The sequence below is a fragment of the Abramis brama genome (genome assembly GCF_963993115.1).
Source record: "Abramis brama genome assembly, chromosome: 5".
Taxonomy (NCBI): domain Eukaryota; kingdom Metazoa; phylum Chordata; class Actinopteri; order Cypriniformes; family Leuciscidae; genus Abramis; species Abramis brama.
Genome location: NC_139967.1, coordinates 41,366,120 through 41,389,104, shown reverse-complemented (window position 1 = coordinate 41,389,104; position 22,985 = coordinate 41,366,120). Strand labels below are relative to the sequence as shown.

General features: G+C 36.7%; 1 protein-coding gene across 1 annotated transcript in view; it reads right to left on the bottom strand.

Moving 5' to 3' along the window:
• rasa4 (RAS p21 protein activator 4) overlaps positions 1-22,985 on the bottom strand; it is a 42,848-nt gene that overhangs the window by 14,888 nt on the left and 4,975 nt on the right. Inside the window, exons 2-8 of the mRNA XM_084114830.1 lie at positions 19,804-19,860; positions 18,080-18,193; positions 17,090-17,151; positions 9,701-9,833; positions 8,231-8,312; positions 8,003-8,137; positions 4,448-4,539 (exon numbers count right to left, since the gene is read on the bottom strand). Of these exons, the coding sequence (XP_083970956.1) occupies positions 4,448-4,539; positions 8,003-8,137; positions 8,231-8,312; positions 9,701-9,833; positions 17,090-17,151; positions 18,080-18,193; positions 19,804-19,860 (675 nt within the window). The remainder of the gene's footprint in view (positions 1-4,447; positions 4,540-8,002; positions 8,138-8,230; positions 8,313-9,700; positions 9,834-17,089; positions 17,152-18,079; positions 18,194-19,803; positions 19,861-22,985) is intronic.

The window sequence follows — 22,985 nt, the reverse complement described above, 5'->3', positions numbered from 1 at the left end:
TTACATCTTTATAGGCCTATGATAGGTTAATATACTGCTTCTGCACAGCTCACTAGGTTTTAAATCAGTTTCAGTTTGTTGAGTATCAGTGTTTCGTTTACACACAACACAAGCATAAACTGATAATGTGTTTACTCAACCATCAGTACTCTGAACGGCCTAATCGGTGCTGTAATGTAAATGTTGACCTATTTTCTGTTTCTTTTAATTGCTTCCCTTTACATGTAGAACTCACAAACCACAAGGTGTGGCTGGAGGAAGGTTGCAAGAGTTGTACCTGTTTAACTGGCAAAGGGTACAGGATACAAAGGGGGACAACCAAGAATGTGACTAACCCTGGGAAAAGGGGGTTCCACTAAGATCCATTGTGGTATAGTCTACTCATGGGGTGAAACTTGTCCCCGGGCCCATGAAATCAAGACACTGCTCTGATGAATAAGGGAGAATTACTCAAGACTAAAGAGAAAAACTCAATATGCACTAAGAAATAAGAACGACAATCTGAACATTGGATAAAGCCAAGTTCAAAATTATTGTTTTATTGTGTTGATATATTAGAGTTCAAGGTTTTTATATTTGGATTTATTTGGATATACAGGTGAAACTCGAAAAATTAGAATATCGTGCAAAAGTTCATTTATTTTAGTAATTCAACTTAAAAGGTGAAACTAATATATTATATAGACTCATTATATGCAAAGTGAGATATTTCAAGCCTTTATTTGTTATAATTTTGATGATTATGGCTTACAGCTTATGAAAACCCCAAATTCAAAATCTCAGAAAATTAGAATATTACATGAAATCAATAAAAAAAAGGATTTTACATACAGAAATGTCAGCCCTCTGAAAAGTATAATCATGCAGATGTACTCAGTACTTGGTTTGGGCCCCTTTTGCATGAATTACTGCCTCAATGCGGAGTGGCATGGATGCTATCAGCCTGTGGCACTACTGAATAAGATGAGTTTAAAAACCTTCCGAATATAGATATATGAATAAAACTGTAAAGTCTGATCTGATGTATGTAAGTGCTACTGAAGTGGAGATTTCTGGCTCAGTGCACGAGGAAAAAAAACTCATTTTGAAAATGGCCTTTAAATATATGTATTGTAAATGAACTCTACAGACACAAATAAAAAGGTGTAATAATAAACACTTATATGTGTGTAGTGGATGTTTTCTTTCCACTAGTCTAAAAAGAAGACATATTATGGATGCAAAATTAACCAAAATCTCCAAATTGACCAAACAATGGTTTTGCCTGTAGCGTCTTGCCTTAAAGGGATAGTTCAACCAATTTGAGGGTGAGTAAAGGATGAAGGAATTTTGGGTGAACTTTCCCTTTAAGTTTAAGTTTTATGACCATTTATGGCCAACAGACAACATGAAGGTCCTAGATGACGGAATTTTTTTAACTTTCAAAACTGTTTTATGGAATTTTGGGATTTTTAGTAAGATGTCTCATCAGCTGGAATAAACAATCGGAAAGTTGTTAAACTACAGTACAATCAATTGAACACACTATACTTCTATTTCTCACAGTCTCATTTTTATTCCTGTCAATTAAATATGGCACTACCCTGTTTAAGATCTATCATCTTAGAATTAAACAAGCCATTTTTTGCTAGCATTTCTGTTCACTGAGGATCTGAAGAACTGTGGGAACTTTTTATATCAAAAGATAAGAAAAATAGATTTGTCACGATATGACTCACTTAAATCCATGTGCCGTTCCAAACATCTAAATATTATTTTGCAATGGAGGTGATATTAGCATTAATTTTTCGTAACTTATACATTCAGTGTCTCCATACGCCACATGCTCTCTCACTGTAAAGACGGGAAATACTCGAGGGAAGGTGGGAATTGGAAGAGAGTATGTGTGTGTGTGTGGCGAGTGCCACCATAACAGCCAGTCACTGAACAGCAGGCAACAGATGGTGGGCCGTCAAAAATCCAATCAGGAAGAAGACGGTGAGGGAGTGAAAAGAGGAGAAAGAGAAAATAAACAAAAACAACAACAGCTTGATTTGTTCACTGAGATGAGAGCGGATCACCCAAGGGGAGCGAGAGATTATAGGAGCTTAATGGAAAACTCCATTCATCAGGATGACATCAGAATGAATAATAAAAAAAAAAAATTCTTACAGAAAAATCACTAATTACTTCTAGGGTATCCTCATGAAATATAAAAATAAGTTCATAACAATATATCAGATGATGCAAATATATATAGGGACATGATTACTCAGAGATGATTATCAAACAGTGCTTTTTTATTGCATGTGGGCAAAAACCTAGAGTCAAATAATCCTTTGTTCAGGATTGGCCGTGACATTTTAATTCCCATCTTGTTTTTTAAATCTGGTCAGAGTAGAAAAAAAAGTAAAAACTGTTATGAAGGAACAGACGGTTGTGCATCAACATATTTATGGCAGACGAAATCTGCCAATTTTGGTGAAAAAATTGCGATAACCTATTATATAATATAGTTTAGAATATTTACATAAAATATAGTCACATGTAAAACAGTTGTTTTAAACTGTAATATTATTTCACAATATTACTGTTTTATTGTATTTTTGATCAAATACATGCAGCCTAGGTGAGCATAAGAAAACTAACAAACAAACAAACAAAATCTTACCAAACCCAAGCTTTTGACCGGCAGTGTAGATTTAGCTCCATTTTTAATTTCTGGTAATTGATGCGTTTTGCAATGAATTGTCATTGTCAGATTAGATTAGATTCACAATGCATAGACACATTTTTACTGTATACCACTGTAAAGCATTTTGATAAAATACTTGTACAAAATTAACCTGCATGTTCTGTTAGAGGTCTTAGAGAGCCCAAGGTCCTTTGAATAGCCCAAACAACTTAACTTGAAGTATTATATTTAAACTTTTCCTAAGATTTTCCTAATCTTTTAAAGTTTAATATAATAAGTTTATAACTAAAAAACTATAATTTGAAGTTATAGTTCATATTAAGTCAAATTAATCAAAGTCGTTTTGGTTTAGTGGCTTAATAATATCTGTCAAATAGGTTTAGATCAGGTAAGAGGATTAAATTACAAGAGTTTGCAGAGAAAAAAGAGGTTAAAGTGATTGTCCACTCAAAAATTAAAATTTCATAATTTACTCGCACTCATGTTGTTCCAATCGTGTATGACTTTCTTTCTTATCTGGAACATAAAGGAGATATTTAGAAGAATGTTAGTTTTGAATTCTACTGGTCAAAAAATGTAATGTAAGTAAATGGGAACCAAAAATCTTTGGTTACTAACATTCTTCGAAATGTCTTCTTTTATGTTCCAAGGAAGAGAAAAACTCAAACAGGTTTGGAACGACATGAGGGGGGGTAAATTATGACAGAATTTTCCGTTTTTAGGTAAACCAACCCTATAATTTTGGAATAAGTACTGTTATTTTTACACTTAAAATCCCTGCATTTTAGGACAATAAAGTCAATCTGTGACCCCAAACAAGTCCATCTCGGCAGTAGATGAGGGTTAATCCAGAAATCACGGATAGTCAGTCCATGTATGCCCTAAATACAATCCTTTGGCCTTTAAGAAGATACGATTATGGAACAATTTTTAGCAATATTGGAAAAAAAAGCATATGATGCTCAAATGCTGAAAACGTTTTCCCTTATCTGCCTCCAACATTTACACAATAATACACCTTGTCTACATAACACTGTGTAAAAGGTGCTCAAGCCTGATCCATATATCCATGTAGATGTGGAGCTTGAACTACATGACTCATCAAAGGATTTGGACGGTAAGTTCAATCAACTCAAGTGTATAAATAAATGAATGACAGAACGAATGTCAATGACTCCTTTGCACATGTGGACACAAGTCTGTCACACTGACACGCCGTGTACCCGAAAACACTTCCTGCCTTAATCTACCTACATACTCGCACAAGCTCTCAGATGACGCATAGCTTTTGTCATCACCCAACCGAATCCCCCGTACTGGAGTTTTTACATAAGCCTTTCCATCCCACTCCTCCTGCCAGCTTGAGATATAATCCCCACTGTCAATCCACGTGGCCAAATGATCTCTTATGGGTGGAGAGGAGGGCCGGGTGGAGGGGGAGACAGAGCGAATGAACAGAAAAAATCCCAGGATTTAGCCAGGGAAAGGATTAGTACTTCCTGTCAACACATGGACCAGAACACACAAGCGTAACGCTGTGAGAGCCTGTGGGAAGAGTGCGTAACAATCCTCCAATGTTAGCTCAGACTAATTCCCAGGAACAGACTAGGGAAAGTTGCACTTTTTCCCTTGTACTTTATTGTCCTTGTGCCATATGCTTAATGTTCTCTGCCACAGGCAACCGTTAAAGGTGAATACTTGTTGCTGTGGCAACCAAAGTTTAAGGTTTGCTTAGGTGGTGTGCTTATTTGCCACAATTCAAAATACACTCACTCATATTCACTGTGTTTAGATTTGTCAGGCCCCAGGCGAAACCAGCCCTCCTCTTGCTGGGCAGACTGAAGCTTGTTGATGTTGAACAGGACCTGAAGGAAAACAGAGGCCGCATATATCAATCGCCATGACAATTAGCTGTCAAAGCAACCGAAGCTAAACACAGTAATTGGAACATTTATTATTGGGTGACAAAGGCAATGTCGCAGTGAACAGCTGTCAAACAGGCACAAACGCAATGTTATGAAACAGTGACTATGCTTGAATTATTTTGTTAACTTTGGGATATGCTGAATTGACAAGTTAAAGGGATAGTTCAGCCAAAAATGATATTAAACCCATGATTTACTCACCCTCAAGCCGTTCGAGATGCATATGTCAATCATTTTTCAGACGAACACAATTTCAGTTATTTTAGAAAATGTCTTCGATCTTTCAGTGGTTATAATGTCAAGTTATGGGGTCCACGTCCTTCAAGTCCCAAAAATGTGCATGCATCCTTCACAAAAGTAATCCATCCGGCTCCAGGGGAATAAACGAAGGCCTTCTGAGGGTAATCCGTGCGGTTTTGTCGTAAAAATATACATATTTAAAACTTTATAAATGAAAATAACTGGCTTCCGGCAACGGTCGACGCGCATTCACGGGAGATAGATGCCGGCGTATGACGTAGGATGTAGCGTTTGATTTAGCTATACTTCGTTCTACGTCACGACGCTTCCTACGCTACGTCCCTACGTCATACGACCGTTGCCGGAAGCCAGCTATTTTCATTTATAAAGTTTTAAATATGTATATTTTTACGACAAAACCGCACGGATTACCCTCAGAAGGCCTTCGTTTATCCCCCTGGAGCCGGATGGATTACTTTTGTGAAGGATGCATGCACATTTTTGGGACTTGAAGGACGTGGACCCCATAACTTGACATTATAACCACTGAAAGATCGAAGACATTTTCTAAAATAACTGAAAATGTGTTCGTCTGAAAAATGATTGACATATGCATCTCAAACAGCTTGAGGGTGAGTAAATCATGGGTTTAATATCATTTTTGGCCGAACTATCCCTTTAAAAAAATAAACACAGGCTCATTAGAAAAACCTACATTTTTGTGAAATGCAAAACATTTACCAATACATACAAATCACTGCAGTTTTCACCTGAAATGAACACTAGAGGCAGTAAAAAAGCAAGCGCTTTTAGGTCTTTTCATACAAAATTATGATTATTTCTGGGGCAGATTATCAATTAATAAAGACGTATTTTCATGCGGTTCCTTGCACAATATTATATTATGACCTCAAAACACTTTTTACCATAGTGCATGATTTGTAAGCTAATACATTTTGACGTTCGCAGCACATAACCAGCTCCATATGTTTGGTTCCCTTTCGAATGGGAACTCTCACTCTCATGGTCATTGGCTCTTATACACTCACCTAAAGGATTATTAGGAACACCATACTAATACTGTGTTTGACCCCCTTTCGCCTTCAGAACTGCCTTAATTCTACGTGGCATTGATTCAACAAGGTGCTGAAAGCATTCTTTAGAAATGTTGGCCCATATTGATAGGATAGCATCTTGTAGTTGATGGAGATTTGTGGGATGCACATCCAGGGCACGAAGCTCCCGTTCCACCACATCCCAAAGATGCTCTATTGGGTTGAGATCTGGTGACTGTGGGGGCCATTTTAGTACAGTGAACTCATTGTCATGTTCAAGAAACCAATTTGAAATGATTCGAGCTTTGTGACATGGTGCATTATCCTGCTGGAAGTAGCCATCAGAGGATGGGTACATGGTGGTCATAAAGGGATGGACATGGTCAGAAACAATGCTCAGGTAGGCCGTGGCATTTAAACGATGCCCAATTGGCACTAAGGGGCCTAAAGTGTGCCAAGAAAACATCCCCCACACCATTACACCACCACCACCAGCCTGCACAGTGGTAACAAGGCATGATGGATCCATGTTCTCATTCTGTTTACGCCAAATTCTGACTCTACCATCTGAATGTCTCAACAGAAATCGAGACTCATCAGACCAGGCAACATTTTTCCAGTCTTCAACTGTCCAATTTTGGTGAGCTCGTGCAAATTGTAGCCTCTTTTTCCTATTTGTAGTGGAGATGAGTGGAACCTGTTGGGGTCTTCTGCTGTTGTAGCCCATCCGCCTCAAGGTTGTGCGTGTTGTGGCTTCACAAATGCTTTGCTGCATACCTCGGTTGTAACGAGTGGTTATTTCAGTCAAAGTTGCTCTTCTATCAGCTTGAATCAGTCGGCCCATTCTCCTCTGACCTCTAGCATCAACAAGGCATTTTCACCCACAGGACTGCCGCATACTGGATGTTTTTCCCTTTTCACACCATTCTTTGTAAACCCTAGAAATGGTTGTGCGTGAAAATCCCAGTAACTGAGCAGATTGTGAAATACTCAGACCGGCCCGTCTGGCACCAACAACCATGCCACGCTCAAAATTGCTTAAATCACCTTTCTTTCCCATTCTGACATTCAGTTTGGAGTTCAGGAGATTGTCTTGACCAGGACCACACCCCTAAATGCATTGAAGCAACTGCCATGTGATTGGTTGATTAGATAATTGCATTAATGAGAAATTGAACAGGTGTTCCTAATAATCCTTTAGGTGAGTGTATAAAAAATAAGTATACATTAATCTAACCCGCTGTGCTTATTGGTCGAAAACCTCTTTATTTCAGTGCAAAAATGTCAAATTATCTTGTCATTTAAGTTACTCATGATGAGATTTCAGAGTTTTGAAGGTGAAGATTATCAGTGAATAAAAACTTAAAAGAGCTGCAAGACAATTCAAAAAAATGCCGCAGACGAGTGTTGATCTATGTAGTAAAACTAATATTAAACAAGCTACGTCTTACTAATTAAAGGTGCAGTCTGTAAAAATGACAGCTAGTGGTCGAAATAGCTACTGAAGTCCAAAATCGTTGTTTCCCCCGCCCCCTCCTTCTCGGACTCGACGCTCACGCGGGTTGCCAGATTGAGGACATGCAACAGGAACGAGCGCAATTGACAATGAAAGCCGAGGAGACTTAAGTAAGTTGATGAGTTGATTTATCCGCGTTTTAATATGCTCTCGTTCATAGAGATTTTTAGATGGATGCCGAGGCTTTTTAGGTCGGGTAGAATCTGCGATCTCTGACCCAGTTTGTTTGCAGGCTGCAATACACTGTGTTTCCTGCCAACTGGCATCCCCGGGTGTCGAAATACAATTGGGTGAACTGGCAGTGGGCGAGATCACACAGACCAAAACAAAAATAGACATTCCAACACGGACCGCACATTTCAAAGTAAAATAACTGGCTGTAGCATTGTTTTTCTAAGAAACGAGTATGTGAACGCAGCATGTTTCCTAAGTATCTGCAAACATATTATGGTATTTTTATGCTTTAGTAGAGTGAAAAAGCTACATACAGCACCTTAAATGCTTTGTGTTTTATTTTAAACTAAGACAAAGGTCAGCTTCAGAGCATGAGGATATAGTCTAGGATTTACTGATGTCTATTCTGTGCAGTCACCTTTCCAAGGAAGTCGTTTCTGCTGACCAGATCCCAGTCCCACACCTCCACACTCAAAAGGCTGTCAGCCAGGCCCTCGTCCAGATCAAACTCAAAACTCTCGTTCCAGCGTGGGTAACAGGACTTCTTAACCACCTGGAGGAAGCAGGGTCATGGAAATCAGTAACAGACAGTCAGTTCTAACTGTGTGGCAGAGCAAAGCAAAAACTTACAGAGAAACATACTTACTGCACTCTCATGGATTTTGCCATTGTACCTCACTCTAACAAAAGGATCAGAGGCCCCGTTGCGATCCTTTTTTGCAAGATCTCTAGAAACAAAGCCGAAAGTACATGAAGCTATTAGAGACACAAATCCAAATGTAGCTTATGAAGATAAAATCTCTGAAGCCCCATTCCAACAGTCTGATTCACAGACTTGTTTTCAATTAAAAAGTCTTTGAATACATTGACCTAGCATTTAAACTTCAAACTGATAAACCAGGAATTTTTTATGTAATCCTGGAGTATCTAGTTCCATTTTTCACACCATTTATATTTTACCAAGGGTAATCCAGGGTTTTTGTGATGCTGCTAATTGTCTATGTAAATGACTTTCGGTTCCATTAATGATTCTCGCAAGTGCATTCTTTCACCAATGCGGATGGAATGCTTTGTCTAAAAATAAAACAAAAAAGTTAATGAAATACATTACAATGAAATATACATATATTTTTTGTGTTGTTTTTTGTATTGCTGTTAAATATATTGTACAAGAATTGTTTTTAATTTATTTTAAAATATTTCAATAATAAATGGTTGTTTAATTATTTATTATGTGGGGGACATTTTATGGGCAAGTGTGTTTTCATGGGCAAATGTGAATAAATCTAGATTTAAATTCAAAACGGACTCATAGAAGTAATAAGTTATAACGTTCCAGGAAATTCCTTATATGGAAAAAGGTATCCAGTTATCACTGTCACTGAATAAAAAGCAGAAATGTTTTGACTGATGAACCGCGAAAACTATAAACACACAATTGCAAGAATATGTTTTATGTGTGTTTTTCAAGCCATCTCTGGCTATTTTCATAACAATAAATTATGTGAATAATGCAGTGCTAATTGATTAAGCCTTTATTTACAGTACAGAAACTACAAAATATTTGTTCTGCCTTATTCTGTGATGATTTATTTTTACACTGTATATATTTTACATTGTTTGTAGTACATAAACCAATCATAAAATTGTCATACGGAAAATATAGGTAAACATATTATAGAATACAAATGATTGGTTATTTTTCAGCATTGTATTTGATTTCTTAGCCAATTAAAAGCAAGCGATCAAAAAAATGTTAATTAGAATAAGGTCAGAAATTTGAACTTGAATTACACATTTAAGTCACTTTAAAATGATTGCTATGCCCCTGAATAACTTAATTTATCTGCACTTTGATCTTTGCAGACCTTTTCCATTCACAAACAGTTATATTAAACACTACATGAAAGGTCATATCTGAAAAAGCATAATGGGGCACTTTAAAAACCGTTAATGAACCAGAATTGCTTAGGAATCAGAACCAGAACTTACATTTATTATTTAATTATTTACAATTCCCATCCATGAATTGATAAAATGCATTGATATAGGCTACTAATCACGAAAACATAAGTTTCCTGTCACAAATGATTTGCTGCTCCTCATAGTTCCTCACCTTGCTTCTAGGACTTGGCAGCACAGTTTCCGTGGGATATCTCCATCTCCCAGCACAGAGATCTGGAGGTGAATCTCCCCTTGCACCTCCTCATCTGGGTCAATCTCTGTTAAATTCATCCATCCATCAACACCTAAATGAAAATGACAAGAAGCGCAAAATGAGAATTTATATGTCTGACATTGACGTTGAAATAAATCATTTAGTGGGCAAGTTATGGTGGCCTAAGTTGAAGAACAGGGACCCTAAAACGGCCTAGTGCACAGTGGTAGAGAGCAGGATTAAGTATTATATGGCTTCTGTATTCCCGTATCTGCAAACACACACAGTAGGCCTACAGTTGGGATAAAAATGTAATATATCATGTCCCTCCTCAGTAACTCTAGCTTTAAGAGGCTTACGGTAATAGAATTAATGGCCTTGCTGTATTTCTACTGAATAAGCTTATGGTAGACCAAGAGTATTTACTGACATGTTGGATGTTCAATAATTATGTTAAAATGTGAACAGACTGAGATTTAAGCTATTATTCTATGAAAATATGCTCCGTTGTAGCTCTTAATTCTCATTCTCCATTCTGCTGCGTTGCAATCGGTCAGGTGACACACAAGAACGAGGATGCAAATAAGATTTCCGAGTCTTAGAGAAAGAAATATTGACTTAAATGGGGTATAAAACAAGCTATATTGCATGCTTTCATAGAATAGAATTGTATTTCTTTCCTTGAAGTCCACCTAATGCTCCATGCTTTAGAAACCTTCTGTATTTAGGAAATCGAGGGCTGCAGTTGTTAAAGACCATTCTTAGTATTTTGCTGAAAGCTTGACTCAAGGACCACCAAACCACTCTGATTTTGCAGTGGCTATGTCTAAAATTGTAAAACTAGTTATTTTGGCTTCGCTGATGTGGACATAAAGCTTGTTTATTCCTGTGGCCTAGTAGGTAGTTTTTCCTCTCGATTAGTATTCCAGCGTATCACTCGTCAAGGTCCATTTTCCTTTATTGCTCTGGTGAGCAGCCCAAAAACAAATTCGGTCTGCCAAGAAAAACTTTTCCATTTAGCTGAATGCTGATGCTTTCAATATATTTTGTGGAACTGAACGTGATTATATCGTCTGATTACGCATACATTTCATATTTTTGTTTGAAGTTCAGTGAAATTTGTATCTTAAATATACCATACAATACAGACTGATTTAAAAAACATGAATTTAAAGCAGACATCAAGCATTTCAGGAAAATGCTGTTTGTTGGTCCAAGATATTGCTCAAAAGAAATACGTTGAAAAGAAAATGGAATGCAAAATCACTATAATAAGCAGCAAATAGTCTGAAATCGCCCATTCTTCAGTTCAATCATCCAACCTCTGAAATTAAATGACAAAACATGACATTGTACACAAACAAATGACACAAATGAAATCCATTTAAAGAAAGGAAATTGATTATTGAACCATGTAAAAAAAAAAGCTAAAGTGAACCAAATAAAACTAAACAACCAAAACATTTTCTAGAAGCAGTCTTTTTACAGATACAGTATTCATACAATAAGAAATGAAACACCAGTTAGAAAGATTTGACTGACAGTCTCTGGACAGTTAAAGGTCTGCCTCATAAATATGTTCAAAACAGTGACCTCCCCCCCCCCTTCCTCCCCTACACACACACACACGGCCAACCTTTAAAGAGCCAAGGTCTCTGCTTCAAACAGATGCTGAGCCACTAGCCAAAATTCTTTACAACAGAGTGCATTTTTCCTTCACCTGCACACACAGGCTAAATGTTTAGAATACAAAAACAAAAAGTAAATAATAATAACAAGATATAAAATACACTTCATAAAATGAGTGCCCTGTGCAAACGCTGCTTCCAAGATGCTAAATTGTTATGGGTGGTTGGTCAGGTGTCACAAATGGCCAGTTGCAGCAACAGCAAATATGATTTGAGCAGGATCTATTTGCAGCAGTTATTTTATTAAAGGCAAACTGAATGAAACATAAGCACTCAGAATATCAAAATACAAAGAGAACAACCAGTATAAACAATAAATAGACAATGAAAAGAACAAACAAATGGGCTATATATAAATGCAAACCAATCAAAGAAACGAGAAACAGGTGTTACAATTTAATCAATCAATGAAAAACCCTGGAAAAAGACAAGGAAATCAATCAAGCATGCAAACCGGGAAAAACCAAAACTAAACCCCAGACAAGGCGGGAGGAGGCTTTGGAGGAGGATGCAGAGCTGGTACACGGGACAACGGTCACAGCGGTGTGACGAAGGCTGTCCCAAGTCGAAGGATCCTTCTAATGCGGCCTACTGTCAGTGTTGCCAAGTCCGAGGTTCTCCCCCGGAATTGGGCTACTTTTAAGTTGTTGCCGCAGGTAAACATTTTTTCCGCAGGTTGATTTCCACCCCCGTAAGTACGATTTCGACGCTCCAACACCCCCAAAACATCCCTCCGACGCACAAATCCAATGGAGAATTCGGCCGCCCGATGGAGAAAACTTTTGTTCCACAGACCTGGCAACCCTTCGAAAACCTATCTAAAAATGTTCACCATGGTCAATTTAAGTACATAATAAAAATCTAAAGAGTATAAACAAGCCTATGCAAAATTACATACTGGTAACATATACTATAAGTCAACATTTGAACCTTTATTGTATTTTTTTATTTATTATTATTTTCATTATTATTTTCTGATGTATCCTGTATTCACGGGAAAAGAAGGACGCATTTGCAGGCCACATTTTGACGGAGCCTTCAATGGTCCTTCGAATTGGGACAGCCTTCGCCGCGCTGATGCAATCGGCTAAACTTTCCCCTTTAAACGAGTCTCGGTCGCCTTTGAAGCAGGGTCAAGAAAATCGAAGCGTCAAGCGTCAGCCGCGCACTTCGAAGGACGCGGCCTTCAAAGGATGTAGCCCCTGAATTGGGACACAGCTTATTACACCAGGGAGTAACCCCCACCAGGAAGACCCGGATGTAGGCCCACAGCGGAGTGCAATTGCAGTGTAAATAAAACTATGTGATTAATGTTTATTTTTGTTGTTTTGTTATTAATGTTTAAACAGTGGCTGTGTCCGAAATCGTCCCCTATACCCTTAAATAGGGCGTTATTTGAGGGGACCGCCATTTGTAGTGGTGTCCGAAACCATAGTGGACGTTTTTGAGAGCTCTTATTCAATCCCACAATACACCGCAATAACAAGTGTACAACCAATGTACGCTCAACTGCAAGAGAATACCCATAATACACTGTGAGAGTCGCGCGCTGAATGAATTCCCGCGTCTCGCCAGGAGATGGCGCCGCAGCTGAATCATCTGTCCATCCATTTTCCAAACCGCGCTGGTCCAGCGTAATATCATACAGGTATAAATTCCTTTTTAATTGATTATTAAATTGTTTAATTACGGTTTATACATGCTTTTTTTCCATAGCAGAGTTCAGGATACATCTTTTCATTACTACTGGAGCTGCCAGTTTGCTACGTTTCAATTCCACTCACTCGTTGTAGAACCCAAGTGCAGTTTATTAATACTCTTCAAAAGCAAGATCAAACACAGAACACATGGCAGGATCACATGAGGGCCAGGGAATCACATGACAAGACAGTGGCATGACTGTGACAAGAGATATGAAACAGACGCATAGACGCAGTGAAATAGTTTTGTTTTTGTAAGGGAACCTGCCCAAAAAAAATGCTAAAATACTTATGTTTGTTGTAACCATTTTCATGCATATCGCATACATTTGTGACCCTGGATCACAAAACCAGTCACAAGTCACACGGGTATATTTGTGGCAATAGCCAACAATACATTGTATGGGTCAAAATTATTGTTTTTTTATGCCAAAAATTATTAGGATATTAAGTAAAGATGTTCCATGAAGATATTTAGTAAGTTTCCTACCGTAAATATAAAAAACATTTATTTTTGTGAGTGAATGCAGCACAATCACGAACATAAATTGACAACTTTAAAGGTGATTTTCTCAATGTTTCGATTTTTTTTGCACCCTCAGATTCCAGATTTTCAAATAGTTGTATCTCGGCCAAATACTGTCCTATCCTAACAAACCATACATCAATGGAAAGCATATTTATTCAGCTTTCATGTGTATACATCTCAAGTTCAAATTACCCATGTGACTAGTTTTGTGGTCCAGGGTCACATTTGTGGCAAATGGCGGCTTTCATTTAAAGTCCCCCTGTAATCAATCATTTTATTCCTTAAAACTCATCTTTGATCACCAAAATTATATATTTAAAAGTTTTTTCCTTGAAAAAAAATTATTCGCGCCTTAAAATAACTTGAATTTAGCTCTACACCCTTGCTTCAATTAGTATATGTAAATTAGCCCCGCCTCCACTCACTCACACCAGCTCAGAGATCCACTCGTTGACGATCACACATTGACGTGATTGGTTACAAGGTAGTTTGTGACGTCAGAAACACCAGCGATTTCAAACCACGTTTTTGGTTCACTGCAGTTTTAGGGAGAAAATACTTAGCAATGGTGTATACTTATGAATTTGCACATGGTTTGTCTTAAAGCATATTAAAAACACCACATAGACATATAAACATTATTAAAAGCTTGATCACCACATGGGGACTTATGTTTAAATTAGTTTGCCATTAGCATCCTCCTTTTTTTTTTAGAAACAAGATACACGTCATTACAATGCAGGGGGGAAATGCAGATAAAGTGATTTAACTATTATTCTCAGTGCTTGCACGTTCTTCTACACATCTCCTTTCTAAGAATGTCATAATTAGGGTCTATATGCCAACCTGCATAATACGCCAACATTCCGCCGTCAGCTAATTACACACCATCTCGCACTGTTATCGGTGTGGTTAGACTATGATTTGACTTATAGCTAACCTGAATGTTCACACCCTGTCAAACCAAGGGAAACTTGAGCACATGGCTATTTTTGTGCTCTGTAGAACATGTCCTTTCGCTAAATGCTGTTTCAGAGCCCTCAGAGAAAAAGGTTATGTGAGGCCATTTGTTCGTTAGGGGTGAGGGTGGGAAGAGGACGACAAAGAGAGGGAAAGAGCCAGCATAAAGACTCATTCACAAGTCAGTGAAGGCTGACTTGTGTTATAGTTACTTACTGTAAGAACCACTTCTTCTGGAAGCATTTTACAAACTCATTTTTATCATATCATGCCTGGTAAGTACATGTACACTACTGGTCAAAAGTTTGGAATAATTAAGTTTTTTTATGTTTTGTCTCTTATGCTCACAAAGGCTGCATTTATTTGAATCAAAAATACAGTAAAAATTGCTTTATTGTGAAATAATTTTACAACTGTTTTCTTTTTAAATACATTTAAAAAAAATATAATATATTCTTGTGATGGGAAAGCTGAATTTTCAGCAGCCCTTACTCCAATAATTCCTAAACAATCATTATTATGCCCTGAGACACTAACACAGTGTTAATGAATGATTTAGCTTTTCTATTCCATTACGGATAGCCTGCGTTGTATGACTAGTCATCAACACGTCATGGGGGTACAATGAGTGATGCTTTGTTCCATTTTGTTCCATTTTGTGTCATGATAATGGATAACCCTGCCGTGTCCTTGCCCCTCAGGCCCAATAGACATGAGTTACAAGCCTAGACAACCACAATGACTCACCAGCACTCAAAACACCACCTCAGGAACCCCACCAGATTGTGTGCTCATATACACGAGGGACTTTTCTACTACAACTATGTTGATTTAAAGTCATCTCATGCACAATTTTCCTTATCAGTATTGTTGCCTTATTTCAAATAAAACATTATTTCAAAAACATTTTGAGCAAAATTATGCAAGATATTAAGGGTCAGAATTACTAAATAGGGCAAATTGGTGTGAGAGCGCAATCCCATAAAAGATGGGAGTGGAAAGTTCTGAGGGCAAACAACACGCAAATTAAAGAACAGACGCAGCCGGATCATTTCCATAAAGACCAACGCAATCTACCAAGAGCAGCGCAAATTAGCGTCTGGTTTAACGCATGTTTTTTTTTGGCTGTTATATAATGGCGCAAATACTTGTAAATTGACTAGCGCAAACCTTAGTAAATCACCTTGCATGATTCATTTAAATACTCTCCTCTCATAAAGTTTGCATCTGAAAGGGAAACTCCTACAAATGCATATGCAATAAGGTCCGCCGCAAAAATAACTGTGTCCTAGCCTTTTTAGCGCTATATTTTCACTGCGTCTCTTAAGTAAATCCTGACAGTAGTTTTTTAACATCAAAGAGGGTTTGTGCTGGCACAAGCTGTTAGTAAATCTGGCCCTAAGACTTGCTTGCAGAGAATATGACTAATTCCGCTCCTTAGCCTGTGTGTCCACCAAAGCATTTTTTTTCCAGAGGCTAGTGTATTTTCCAATTGTTTTCAATGGGAGTGCCACATTTTTTAAACGCCAGCAGCGTGACGAGGCGCTGAGCGTCTATTTCACACTGAGTGCTGAATGCTTAGCATTTTTTATCCGGTTGCAGAGAGTTGAAGAATGTTTAACTTTGGGTAAAACACAGCAATCATCACTGTCACTTTTTACCAAGCCATCCAATCACAGTGGAGGAGGGGCGGGACAAATATAACACACCGACCAACCGTCACGTCCTGCTTGTACAACGATTGCAAACAGCAACAACAAGACCATATCTCCATCCAAAACTAGTGCCAGAGCAAGTACATTACATTTTGTCGACATTTTTATATTCAGAAACAATTTGCAAAATCAGATACTAACAGTCCCGTATCAGATTTCCTAAACAAGGCAAATTAGCGTGAGCGCAATCCCAAAAAAGCATAGATGGGAGTGGAAATTTCTGCATGTGATCTACTGATGATCTACTGACAAATTAAAGAACACAGACACAGCTGGATCATTTCCATAAAGACCAACGCAATCTACCAAGAGCAGCGCAAATTAGCGTATGGTTTGAAGACATGCTTTTTTTGGCCGTTAAATAATGGTGCAAATACCAGTAAATTGACTAGCACAAACCTTAGTAAATCACCTTGCATGATTCATTTAAATACTCTCCTCCCTTAAAATTTGGAGTCTGAAAGGGAAACTGCTACAAATGCATATGCAGTAAGGCCAGCGGCAAAACAAAAATAACTGTTCTCGTCTTTTTTCAGAGGTAAAAATGACTTGAGGAAGTTTGTGGCTTCTCACAGTCACATGAAACTCAAGTGTAGTTTCAAGTCCACATTTATGATTGTGTGTGACTAAGGGTCAGACTTTCTTGCAACACTCGTCATACAATCTGTTGACATTGAGAAATGTCTTGTTGGCTCTGGATATTGATTACCCATTTCACCACAGCGACTGAATAAAGACTGTAAAGACTCTCTTACCTTGAGGTTTAGCAGTGAGAACCTCCCTACTGATTGACACCTTCCCAATGACATCATCTCGGCTGTGAACAGAACAGTTTTTGAGACTGTAGGTTTCTACTGAGCAGACATAAGGGTCTCACTTTATATTAGGTGTCTTAAACTACCATGTACTAACATTTAAATTAATAATTTGATAAAGTGTACTTATTGTGTACATACATGTACATGTTTTTTAAATTGTACTTATTTTTTTAAAATACCTGCATGTCATTACAGCTTAATTTCTGTATTAACATCTATAATTACACTGCGATTAACCCACCCACCAATACCACCAAACCTGTCCCTAACCTTAGCCAGCAAGTAATACTTGTAATACTTGTAGTATTAGTAAGACTAATGGCATCAAGTATGTAAGTACATGTTAATGACACCTAATATAAAGTGTGATTGTCTCACATGAATCACAGTTATAATGCTATAACAATTTATCATGTTAATTATGTCAGTAGTTGAAGGTGAAGTGGAAAATAATTATTTTCTACATTTTATGAAGATAATACCCATGCAAAAGTCACTTAAATGATGCTAGCGTGTTGTGGGAGGATCCAAGAGTCGAGCGGTGTGTCCGAAATCACATACTAAGTATGTACTACATTTGAATTTGAATTTACTTCGCAACCATTAAAAAGTACATTCTATACCGTATACTCTGAATAAGGGTAGTGTGAATGAAATTTTGACAAGGGTGACTTACAGTGCAACAACAGTATTCATTTCATTAGCTTGTGCATTCCCATTTCCATTTTCATGTCGGACTGCTCAAACAGCGTAGCAATGTTTTGAAAGCGACACTTTAGGGGAAGTCAATCTTAACGAATGGCTTACTCATAGATGACTCTGCACATCAAACTTTAACAGGAAAAAAGTATTTTAACAAAAAAATATCACACACTTCACCTTCAACCATGTCGCATGTAGGTTAAGTAGTAGTATGTAGGTTCAGACCTGAGAGAGTCCTCATCCAGCACATAAAAAGACACTGTCCGAAAGTAGGGAGAAAGATGGACAGTGTATTCTTCACCCCAAAACGGAGACAGTGTCTTCCATATTGTTGCTGTCCTGAGAGATAGATTAAAAAATAAATGTGAAAAGTTGTAAGTGTAAAAAAAAACAAAAAAACTACAAAGTAGCTAAATTCATTCTGGTATGCCTATAAATGGCAAATTTCATCCTGTGACATTTTGGTGTTACAAATTCAGAATTGTGAGATATAAACTCGCAATTGTGAGAAAAAAAGTTTATTTAGTTGTAAAAATAAATAAATATATATATATATTTTACTTTTTTTGTTTATAACACGCAATTGTGAGTTTATATCTCACAATTCTGACTTTATATCTCGCAATTCTGAGAAATAAAGTCTGAACTGCGAGATGTAAACTCACAATTGTGAGATAAAAGTTGCAATTATTTTTTAAATATTTTATTCTGTGGTGGAAACAAGCTTCCATAGTCTTCTTCTGAATTAAAGCTGAAATAAAATAAAATATAAATATTAGATGAAACAAATTAACTTAAGAAACAAAAATTAGACTGAAATAGAAAATAAATTGAAGCTAAATAGAAAATAAAAAAAATAAAAAAAATACAAATGGAATTTTTAAAAACAAACTTACTAAAATTAAAATGAAAACTGAACATATAAAAATATGTTTTTTATATGTTAAGGACAAACATTAATACATACAAAAAAATATTAATAAAATACTATAATACTATATACATACTAAAATCATACTGGTCGTACTAAAATACGTCATCTTGAAATAAATGGCATGTCTGGCAAAGACCCCTATAATGGTATAAAAAAAAATCTCTGGAGAATTGGTAAAAAGACATTGATTTCTATTTAAACATTAACAAAACCAGACAGCAGTTTTTCTTTAACTGCAGTGATAGACAGATGGTTCGTATACAAATGTCAATACCAAATCAGAAATTCTAAGCAAAGATTAGCATTTTGTCAATCGTCTAATGCAAGTGTGCTTTGTGTATCACACTGTCAATCAACAGACTCACAAGGCTTATTTACTGCGTTAGCATAAAGCTAGCCTGACGAAACAAACATCAGACTACAATCCATACTTAACATTTATTTACCTTCAGATTTGGTATACCAGGGAAAAAATGTGACTTATTGACCAAAGAAATCATTGTGGCTCAGAGAACAGTCAGTAACATTCACAGTTAAACCTTTCAGTTGGCTGGAAAATAAGTTATTTTTATAGGCCCTGGAAATAAAGTGAGTCACAAAAGAGACAGTAGAGTGAATAACAAATAAAAGAATATAATAAACTTTATAAGTTCAGTTAAAAATTCCAGTGTTGCCACTTCTCTCACTGTGGTAGTGGTTTCTACTGTTTTTGTGCATATAAAATGGATTTTCATTTCATTTTCATAGAGCACCAGGAATCAATATGCCCACACTGTACTGTACTCAAACTCAGATCAGAGGAGAGGTTTGTTTAGTATGACCTTTATATTGCTGCCAAGTGCGGAGGTACAACCACACAGCAATCTATGGTGCAGGAGGGATTTCAATTATGTGGCACAAATTAAATTAGTTCTGCTTCACAGAAAATTTCATTTCTAATCTGTTCAGTTTATGATAATTTACTTATTATAGGCTGTATAGCAACACATGTGCAGGAAAAAAAAATCATACCTACCGAATTATCGCCTCATTATCAATTTTCACGATGCAGTATGGATCACTGCTTCCAGTTCTGCAAATGAAATGAACAATAATGTTATTGCACACTGGCAAAAACTCAATAGTTATTAATCTCATGATCACACATGATTGATTTATGCCATCAAGAATTTTAATTGCATGTTAAAAATGATGCTGTTGCTCTCTCAGATCGGCAACGAGGCTTATTTAAATCTATAAAGATAAAAATGTATAGTTTGCAAGGATAAATGAAAAATGTATCTTCTTATCATATTATTTTATTCATAAGGTTTTAATTATGACCAGGAAGGATTTTATAGCCTTATTCCATAGAAGAATCCACAAAGAATCTTCCTGATGTACTGGAGCTTTCAAGAAACTTATATGAAAGAATTGTATTAATCTTTCACTTCAAACAACCTTTATCAATCCAACCATGAGATCAATGAGATTCCAGAGGGAAGTCATTTATGGGGTAAATGACAAGACTGTCCAAGATAAATACCGGTAAATAAATATATATATTTAAATCTAGTTTAAAGCATGTGCCAAATTAATGTATTAATATAGTCTTTGTATTCATGTTGGTTTTTATATTATTTTAAAGAAAAGTATGTATGAAATATATACTTATATATTATTATGAACACTCTTTTTATTTTATTTTTTATAAATATCATGACATTTTAAAACCTGAAGAAACTTTGTCCTAAAAGGATCATAAAAATGACATCATATTTTAAGATACTTATTGACATTGACACAATTATAAGACAAAATTCTTGTCTATGATTTTTAACATTTTTATGTTTTTTCCTGTCTTTTTCTCCACATAACTTTGTTGGTCACACAACATGACTTTGATTTGCCATTAAAAATACATATTTAGAATATTTTAACAAAACTGCTTCAATGCTTATATTTTTTCTAAGAAGTAATAATAAAAAAATTGTGCCAGATTCCTTGCAGCTCATTTCCTAACTTCATCCTGCACACGCCAATTAAGGACATTTCTATGGGATGAAAGGGAAATGCTAACACACGGCTTTCTCCAGGTATTATATACTCCTCCTCGTAAATTACACACTTTAGATTTAAATTACAGGTACAATCATATCTTCCTGTTCTTTGTCCAACAACAACAAAAAATATGTTTTTGTGCGTATATTCCATTTCCAATATTTTAAAATGAGAGAACTTCCATTTTCATTCCGACATCCACTGTCTGATAGGTGAACATTTATTCGTTGCAGGCTGTCTCAGATGAGCTGTGAATTGACATAGAGCATTTGTAGAGATGTCTGCTGTCACTGTGAGGATATTGAAATTCCTCTGTGGAGGTAATGACTGCTCTGGGCAACTTTGGTGAGCTGTATGAGTATTTGAGTGTGTGTGTGTGTGCGGAGAGAGGAGAATGAGTGCATCGTGCGGTGATTCATCTTCGCCTGTTGTTATCAGTGTAATAGGGAAACCTGTGGCTGTCAGAATCAGGTGCTACATCAAACAGCACTGAGACTTGGCAGTTAAACCACATACTATCATCCTCATGCCACCTGCAGGAGGAGGATAGAGATGATGACAAAAGAAGGAAGAGGAGAGATTCCTCTTTCGTTCTCGCTGCTTCTCTTATCTTCTGTAACCATGATGTTCTGTTTGGGGACTGAGAGACCCCAGAGTCATTTTACTAGTTAAACACATACTTGAAATTGAAAGTTGTCATGAAATGAAAATTCAACTATCTATTTTGTAAATGCATGTTACAGATGTTATTCTGAATTATTCACCCAAGTACACTGCAGCTTATTACCGGGGCATTATCCTGTAATTTTCGGTAACCCTAAAACACAACGCAATGAAGTTCAAAATTCAAAATAAAGGTAAAACACCTGTAAAAAATTGTCAAATGAATACAGTACATTGTGCCTTTCCGGATTTTGTGTGTGTGTATATTTTTTTCTTTATTTGTTTTTAACCTTGTAATGATTTCACAGCAGCCAACGATCTAATCAATTACCGAAAAAATGAAGCACTGCCTACATTCTTCTTGTTCGAGAAGCCGCTTCACTCGGATATACATCAAAATAGGGATAAAGAGACTATCGCAACTTCCATTTCATGTCGACTTTAAACTTAGATGTAGATTACAAGGTCCGTTTTAATGTGACTTAATCAGGCTGTTACTTCTTAACTTTGCGATAAAAATATTACCGCAATTAATCATGCACCTTCATAAAAAAAGGACATTTTCAACCATCTTTATATCCACAAGTTTTATTATTGCACAGACAGTAACAATGCAGTCCAGGAAACAGTCAAGGGAGCATTATCTGCACGTTTTATTTTCAACCATCTTAAAAGTAGCCTACTTATGGTGTAAGATGCTGAAAAACATAACGCAGTGGCCACTAAGGGTGTGTTTGTTCACACTTTTTGCTCAGTTCTTTTTTGGTCGGGACCAAAAAAAGAAAACGATACAATTAGTCCTGGTTTGCTTAGTATTCACACAGTCATTTTCACAAGATGTAAAATAAGTCTTTGATCTCCACAGAATGTGTGTGAAGTTTTAGCTCAAAATACCCCACAAATATTTTTATATCATGTTAAAATTCTCACTTTTTGAGTGTGAGCAAAAACGCACAGTTTTTGTGTGTGTCCCTTTAAATGCAAATGAGCTGCTGCTCCCGGCACAGGGGGCGGGGCTTCAATTACCTCCTCACACAGACATGCACTAAAAATTTCAAAAACTTTTAGCCTTTTATGTTCAAACTGGAGTCAGACAAAGATGGAGAGACTCAAGAAGAAGTGACAACATGTAGACAACTTTTCTGAATGGTTAGTTGATGAATTCATGTAGCTTATGTGTAGTTATCTTCTAGTCATTGATTAGCATATTCTGTCTTGATCATCTATAAATGTGTTACGGGGAGGGGTTTATGCAAATCTTAGGGTTAGTGATGTCACTAACCCGGAAGGAATGTTGTGTAGTCTCTACCAGCCGTTTGTTGTAGTCCTTAAAAAACAATTTCTTTAAAAGCAAATATCTTCCTTTGCTTTGAACTTTGAGCGTTGTAACTTTGCAGATGTTGTTTATGCTCAAACAGCAACATTACACACTAACTAAAGTTAGAAAAGTGAAATCATAATCAAGCACCCCTTTAAGACTGAACCTAAAGATAC